Raw genomic sequence first — 8,322 nt, 5'->3', positions numbered from 1 at the left:
TTTGAGGGGTCATAGGTTCTTCAGACAAGGTGATTTGTTTCCAAAACTTGGTACTGCTAAACCTCCTATCAAAATCACTAGTCACTCCGGTAGGCATCCTAAAATAATTATTGAAGTCTTCTAGGGTCCACGTATACTCCACGTTAAACATTCTAAAAGTGATATTTCCCTCTTCCTTTTCATCATTTGTATAGTGGACCTCTAGGGAACTAAGGAATTCTAAAGTTATTCTTGGGTATGTTGGAAATTTATAGTTCACGAAGTCAATCCACCCAATGTTATCCAACATCCATTCTATATCATCCTTAATTCCTAAAGTTTCCATAGTATAAGAAATATGCAGAGATTCCAGCCATACACAGGAGATGTGCCAAATGGGAGCACTGCAAGCTCAAATTGCTCAGTATGAACAGTGTGACGCAGTTGGCACCTTCAATCAAAGAAACAACCCATATTCAAATACTTACAATCCGGGTTGGAGGAATCATCCCAACTTCTCATACCGCAACAACCAAGGACCTCCATTTCAGAATGCGCAGAAGCCAAGTGAAGAAACTACAGACACCCAGAAGATATTGAAAATTCTGGAGCAGCTTCAAGGAGACATGGTCAAGATTAATGAGAAACTTGACGACCATGACAAGAGGATGAAGATGCAAGAAACTCAGATAGCTCAGATTAGCTCTTCCCTCTCCTCCAGAACTGTGGGTGCACTCCCGGGCAAGCCAGACTTCAATCCCATGGAGCACTGCAAAGCCATAGAGCTTAGGAGCGGACGGACCTTGAAGGACAGAGAGCCTCAAGTGACTGCTCCTTTGGAAGGTATATCTCTCACCCCAGCCGCCGTGCAACCTCCTTCCTCAGTACCTATTGTTGAAGACACAGTGGAGGAAGTCGAGACCGCTACGCCCGCTGAGGCTCAAACGAAGAAACCATATGTGAGGAATATCCCCTTCCCGCAGAGGCTCCTATACAAGCAAAAGGATGAGGAATTTGAAAAGTTGTACAATAGGGTGAAGGACTTAACGCTGGACGTTCCCCTTCTCGATGCCCTCATCGAGATGCCCAAATTTGCCAAATTCATCAAGGGGCTAATGTCCACCAAAGACATCACCCGGGCCAAGAATGTGGTGGCGCTCACGGAGGAAGTTAGCGCTAAGATTCTGAACAACAAAACTCCTCCAAAGCTCAAGGACCCAGGTAGCTTTTTCCTACCTTGCAAAATTGGTAACATCTCAATTGGTAGAGCTTTCTGTGACCTTGGAGCTAGCGTCAGCATCATCCCCTACGTAACAAGCGAGAAGTGTGGATATACGGATCTCAAGCTCACTTCAATGGCCATCCAACTAGCGGATCAAACATGCAGATATCCAATGGGAATAGTTGAAGATGTGCCGGTTGAAGTCGGGGGGTTCATCATCCCTACCGACTTCGTTGTACTTGACATAGAAGAAGATCCGTCTATCCCCATCATATTGGGAAGGTCATTCCTCGCCACTTCCGGAGCTACGATTGATGTGAAGAACCATAAATTATCTCTGGATGTTGGCGGTAAGAAAGTTGATTTCAACCTCTCCCTTGATTCTAATGCATATTTGCTAGAGAAGCCCCACTGCTGCCGGTTGGAAAACATCCAACCGAGGAAGAAGATTTGTGAGTACCAACCAATCCTGCCGGCAAAGAGCCCGCTCCGGCCGGGCAAATAAGGAAGCTTTATTCAAAAACCCAAAAATATAAGGTTCCTCCCAGGGGAAGGTTGCGAGAGGGCAACCAATGAACCCTGTACATTAATGAATAAGGGGTCGAGCTAAAGACCATAAACAAGCGCTTCTTGGGAGGCAACCCAAGGGTTTTTACTTTTCTTTACTTTTTATGTTTATACTCGTATACTTTTTTGTTTTATTTTGTGAGATGCTAATAAGTATGGACATGCCTTGTCTCAATAAGAGAAGTGGACTGGAACAGGTCGTGCCTCATAGGCCCCTCCCTTACTCCCTCTTCCTTGCATCCTAGGGTCGGTGCCCCTTGAGAAGCCTCTCCCTTATTCGTCTAAGCCCCTCTCCCCTTCCTTCCCTTGCTAAGGTCGGCACACAAGGTGACTTCATCTTGTTAGGGCCGGCGGCCAAGAAGAAGAAGGAAGAAGAAGAACAAGAGAAGGAGAAGAGAAGGCTCCTTGCTTGCTAACCATCGGATTGAAGAGATTTGGTGGAGTTATCTCGAAGGTTCATTGCCCACACAACGTTCGAGAAGAGGAAGAGGAATACAGCAGAAGATCAAGAGCTCTTCGAGTAAAAGTCCCCTACACATCTCAAAGAAGAAAGGTACAATTTATTTACTCCACTGCGTAAATTATTTTTCTTCGTATGGACCCTGGATACCAAACACAAGAGCTCAATGATCTTAATGCATCGATCAACCTCCTAGTTGATTGATTATGAGGGCCACTTGATAAGATTTCATTTCCAAAAAATTTTGTCCGACGAGAATTCAACGGAGCAGAATTTCAAGGTTCCCATCAATGGTATTAGAGCATTGGTTAGGGCTCTGTGTGTTTGGTTTCAGTTATTTATGTACTTTTTATGCATGAACTTAGGCAGGATAATAATAGAAATTGCAAATAGATTAACTCTGTGGTTGTAGGATTCCTAGATCCAACTATTATGGCCTATGTTTGTTATGTATTGTATTGTGCATGTATGTATTATTGTAATAATAATTTAAGCACGGCGGGACACTGTATAGTTTTTATTTACTGTTCAATCTAGAAAAGATGTAAACTCCTTCATGGAGTCTAGGATTGATAGATGTAAATAGTTTAAATTTACTGTTCGATCTAGATTACATGTAAACTGTAATACCCGTAATTTCTGTGATAATTCTGGATAATTATGTATAAAAATGATAGATTAAATTATGATAAATAGGATGATTAATAATTATCAATTTAGATTTTTAAAATTTTAATAGGCATAAAAGAATGCTTCTTGAGGGGTTAATTGCTTATAGGCTTTGCTATGAAAAAAAAATATATATGTAGGGGCTAGGATTGAACCTGGAACCTAATGTGAAGCAATGCCATGTGTTAACCATATGAGCCAATGAATATTGATTGAGAAAGAAATAAGCGAAATGAATTTGAACGCAGAATGACATCATACTCATTAAATGCATGAGTTACAAGTTCAAATTCTTTCCATGCTTTTCTCCCAATTTTAATTCAACGAAAATTCCAGGAATTGGTTTGAATTTCAAAATAGGGTGATGTGGAGGAGGTTACAAGGGAGTTAAGGAAAGAAGGGGGGTTACAAAATAGGTTTAAATGGGAGTAATGAGAGTAAATGGCCTCTTAATCACCTCTATTCCCTTTAGTTTCACTTTTCTTTTCATTTCTCTCATTTGTGGTTGCCGAAACCTGCTGTGGGTGGAGTGTTCTTGGTGTGGCCGAGCATCTTGAGGAGGATTTCCAGGCCGGAGGTGGATTCGTAGTGACTAAACTCCACGGAAGGATGCGACGAAGGATGGAATCCCCAACTCCGATGCAATCTCCATAGATGAAGTGGCAGGTGAAATGATATGGAGGAGAAGGAAATCCCGTTGACTCCTTGATGGATGAAAGATGGCCGGATTGAAGACTGAAATCCCTTTGACTTCTTTCCGATGGTGGTGATGGATGTAGATGACGATGACAGTGAAGGGAAAGTGGCGGCTAGCCCCTAGGTTAGGTCTAAAGGGAAAAATCCTCTCATCTTCATAAAATTCAGCTTTTATACCCCAAAAAACAACCCCGCGACACGGCCGTGTCTCAAGGCACGGCCTGGAGAAGGAGTCATTCTACAAAATAGGCATGGACGTGCCTTGTAGGCATGGCCTAGAGAAAGCACCCTTCTACAAAAGAGGCACGGTCGTGCCTTATAGGCACGACCCAGAGTATGAGGCCTGCTGTAGAAGAGGCACGGTCGTGCCTCGTAGGCACGACCCTGGCAATGTGAGGCACGACCGTGTCTTATGAAGCACGACCTGGAAAGTTGAGACACGCCCTTGGGAAGGTGAGACACAGCAATGTCTTATGAGGCACGACCTGGACTTGTGAGGCATGACCTGGACTTCAAAACTGGTCTGTATGATGGGGTACGACCGTGTTGGCCTCTAAAGCACTTCAAATGACCTCTAAACATATCAAATGTGCTTCAACTTGATCCAACTTCATAGCTCTTTAAATTCATTAAAAACGTTAGATTCAACCTCATATTTGTAGGAATAAGTAATATGATCCAAAATGAGCTCCTACTCGTAACCTGTGTTAATACTCACTAGTTACACCACGAGAAGAGCAAAAACATCAAGTATTAGAGTCAAAATGAATTATAAAAATGCATGTTATCAATTCCCCCACACTTATTCTTGCATGTCTCAAGAAGCAAAGAAAATAAACATCTCCCTAAGTAACTCATATCAATACTTCGAAGAAAGTAAAAGGTAGTTACTTAGGCTTATCAAATTTTCATAGATCAAGGCATAAGAGATCCAATTCACACACAAGTCAACAAGCATGCTGATTTCAAGTGCATGATTAAACTAAACTTGATGTAATCCTCACAAGGTATATGGTGGTGCTCTCACTCTCAATAGCATGTATGTAAATGGAGTTCTCACTCAATGCAACTCATGATGTTTCACTACCATATGCTTGCATGTCTCCTACTCTCCACCACTATAAACACAAGTATCTATGACTCCAAAGGCTTATCATATCCATGAAGAACAACTCATGTATATCACAATGAAGCACAAGAAAGAAAGACCTATAAAGAGATGGTATGAATGTGGAAAAAAAGACATAAAACAATGAACTGTTATGATGTTAAACATACCCATTAACTGTGCTTACAAGAATTCCACTTCCTTCTCCCTAAAAGATAAACAACTCTCATCCTCCTCCCTTGGATGCGCATCCAACTCACTAATTTTCATCAAACACTCTACTTCTAGAAAAATTGCACAACATATTAATGATATATTATTTTCAGCAAAATTTCTTTTCAATGATTTTTTTCTATTTTTTGGGATTTTTTTTTAAATTTTTTTTCCAACCAATCTAAAGAAAATAAAAACTTATCTACAAATCATGATATGATGTGTTATCCATACAAGTCTCTCAACAACACCAACCAAATCTTTCGAAACAAAAATATGGCTTCAAAGACAATAAAGCATGATTCAACCATGGTGATCAAGCACGACTCACTCATGCTATCAATTATATCTTGCCTCATTTTTTTTCAACCACTTCTCCACTATAAGTGTACATCTCCTCCCCCACACTTAAAATTTGACCATCTCAGGCAATAAATTCAACAAGATAACAGAAAATTATTTAGTCAAGGTATACCAAGAGGGTCACATATAGTAGGGGAAAAAGAAATGCAACTATCAATGAGATAAAAGAAGAATGTATTTACACAAAGAGAAGATAGCATAACAAGTTCTAGAGTTCCAAAAGTATAGATAAGATAGTCTTCATCATCATCATCACATAACTTATGACATTGTGGTCTCAAAAAGAAGCATAGCAAGTTCTTGAATTTCACAACATGAGTGCATATCACACAACAAGGAGAACAATGACTAAATTCTCACTAGGTGTATAAATTCAGCAAGTAAAGTCAATCAATTAGAATTCATCACCACACTAATGACCATATGCAAGGAAAGTATCTAAGCATGCCATTGAATCCAAAACATGATAATCAAACTTAACTAACTTTCACATCTCCTAAAGAATGGTATAAATACTTAAGGAAACGAAACCCCAATTATTAACACTATGTGTAAATGAAAAATCAAGTATGCTACTCACAAAAATATGAATGCAAACAAAATAAAACAAAACAACTAAAGCAGGAAAATAAAAAGAAGAAGTGAATAAACTCCCCTCAAGTTGGGTAGATGGGGTTATTGAGTTTTTCTCATTTTGACACCGTCTGCACAGCTCCATCATGAAATTTCTTCAAACGGTGTCCATGTACTTTGAGGGTCTTCCCATTTGTCGTGTCCTGCAACTCAATCACTCTATAGGGAAATATATGAAAAATGTCGAAAGGACCTTCCCACCTAGATCTCAATTTACTTCGAAATCATATGAGTCTAGAGTTGTACAACAAAACCTTGTCACCTACTTGAAACTCTTTCTGTAGTATGTGCTTGTCATGATATGCTTTGGTCTTCTCTTTATAAATCCGTGAGTTTTCATAGGCTTCAAGTCTTAGTTCTTCCAATTCTTGTATCTGTAATTTCCTCTCAACTCCATCTCGATCCTTGTCCTGGTTACATGACTTGACTACCCAGAATGCTTTGTGTGCTATCTCTACTGGTAAGTGACATGCCTTTCCAAACACAATCCTGAATGGTGACATCCCAATTGGTGTTTTGAAGGCGGTTCTGTAAGCCCACAAAGCATCCTCCAGTCTTTTGCTCCAATCTTTTCTGTCAGGTCTTACTATTTTTTCCAGGATCTGCTTAATCTCTCTATTGGACACTTCTGCTTGCCCATTCGTTTGAGGATGGTAAGCAGTAGCAACCTTGTGCACAACTCCATATTTGTTAAGAAGCATCTTCATGTGTCGGTTACAGAAATAGGACCCTTGATCGCTGATGATCGCCCTGGGCCACCCAAACCTGCAAAAGATATTTGACTTGACAAAACTAACAACCACAGAAGCGTCATCAGTCCTGGTGGGGATAGCCTCCACCCATTTGGAAACATAATCTACTTACGATAGAATATATGTGAAACCATAAGAAACAAGAAATGGACCCATAAAATTAATTCCCCAAACATCAAATATTTCACAAAACAACATATATAGGATCAATAGAACGCGCTAGAGGGGGGGTGAATAGCGCATTTCACTTTTCAATCAATTTTTGATAAATATTTACGGAAACGTAAATTGCGGAAGCTAAGTACAGAAACAGAAAGATAAAGAACACAGACACGATTCTTTTTACTTAGTTTACAGCCCAAAGCTGCTACTCCAAAGTCCATGATCTTCGACCGTTTACTGCGGGCAATCCACTAGATAAACTTATTCCTTACGGATACAAGTTGAACGATTACAAATCACAAGATTGATAACAATAAGAATAAATGAATTAAGTACTTGTTACCAAACTTAATTAGTCGAATCTTGATTGATCTTCTTTTTGTTGTGAATTCGACGTAGCGGCGGCTCTAGGGTTGCTCGGGAATGCTTGGGGCACCGACGTTTTAACAGAGTGCTCATAGGAATTGTTGGAAATTGATGTTCTTGGTTGCTGGTCGAATTGCTCTTTTATACTCGACTCAAGTCGACTCAAACCCTATCTTGAGTCGACTCCAGCTTAGCTTCGATCCTATTCCTCCGCTGTGACTGTATCTTCAGGTCGACTCGAGACTCGACTCAAGTCGACTCCAGTCCGACGTGGAGCCTTCCTGATAACTTTTCCTCTCCGCTGCGTTATCCGATTATCTGGTCGGCTCGACTATTGTCTCTGGTCGACTCTAGTCTGATGTGGCTTCAAGTCGACTCCAATGTCATCTCTGGTCGACTCGAGTCTCGCGTGGAGGAATCCCGAACTGCGCTAACGTCCGAGACTGCCGACCAGGCTCAAGTCGACTCGAGTTTTGACTCAAGTCGACTCCAATAACCTTTTCTGGACAGATTAGCTCGGAGTCTGCGTTGTTCAGTTTTTCCAATCCTGCATAAAATGTTAGCCAAAATAACATGCAAATTTAATCATTTACTAGAGATAGTTCCTAGAACTTTCTCTGGGTCTTAACTTCAGCTCTCCAGTGAGACCCTAGGTTAGATCGACGCCTACTGTTCCCTTTGGGAACGCGTCCTAACCCACTCCTCTCAAGAGAATTTACCTTTTGCCAACTGAGTCCTCCTAACTCGTTAGACTTTTGCTCGGCTCTGTCCTCAGCCCCCAGGATTTGTGCTACAGCTCGGTCCTCCTGACCAGCCCAGTCTTTTGTTGCGACTCGATCCTCCAGATCAGCCCAGACTTCTGCTGCGACTCGGTCCTCCTGACCAGCCCATACTTTTTGCTGTGACTCGGTCCTTTTGACCAACCCAGACTTCACCTGGTGCTTTGACTCTGCCAAGTCTTCAGCCTAATCATCCAGATCAGGTCTTTCTAGTGCCTAGCTTCCATTAGGATTTTTCTCAAACCTGTGCTCCCTGCACACTTAGATCAACATAGTTAGCTCAACAACACATTTAACTTGAACCTAGTGTCATTATCAAAATTAAGGTTCAATCGTCTGGTGCTCCCTGCACC

The 8,322-nt window shown here is 41.1% G+C and overlaps 2 protein-coding genes across 2 annotated transcripts; one reads left to right on the top strand and one right to left on the bottom strand.

Moving 5' to 3' along the window:
• Positions 1 to 365: 365 nt before the first annotated feature.
• Positions 366 to 1,706, top strand: LOC141812313 (uncharacterized). The gene has a single exon (XM_074700356.1). The coding sequence runs from the start codon at positions 366 to 368 to the stop codon at positions 1,704 to 1,706; it is 1,341 nt and encodes a 446-aa protein (XP_074556457.1).
• Positions 1,707 to 5,966: 4,260 nt separating this feature from the next.
• Positions 5,967 to 6,617, bottom strand: LOC141812312 (uncharacterized). The gene is made up of 2 exons (XM_074700354.1): positions 6,165 to 6,617; positions 5,967 to 6,053 (listed from the first exon to the last, which is right to left on the bottom strand). Exons 1-2 carry the CDS (start codon positions 6,615 to 6,617, stop codon positions 5,967 to 5,969), a joined length of 540 nt encoding a protein of 179 aa, XP_074556455.1.
• Positions 6,618 to 8,322: the final 1,705 nt, after the last annotated feature.

This window comes from Curcuma longa, chromosome 18 (genome assembly GCF_044706935.1).
Source record: "Curcuma longa cultivar G26 ecotype Majalengka, Jawa Barat chromosome 18, ITB_CL_G26_1.1, whole genome shotgun sequence".
Taxonomy (NCBI): domain Eukaryota; kingdom Viridiplantae; phylum Streptophyta; class Magnoliopsida; order Zingiberales; family Zingiberaceae; genus Curcuma; species Curcuma longa.
The sequence above is the reverse complement of the archived record's forward strand: the minus strand, read 5'-3'. Positions and strand labels throughout refer to the sequence as shown.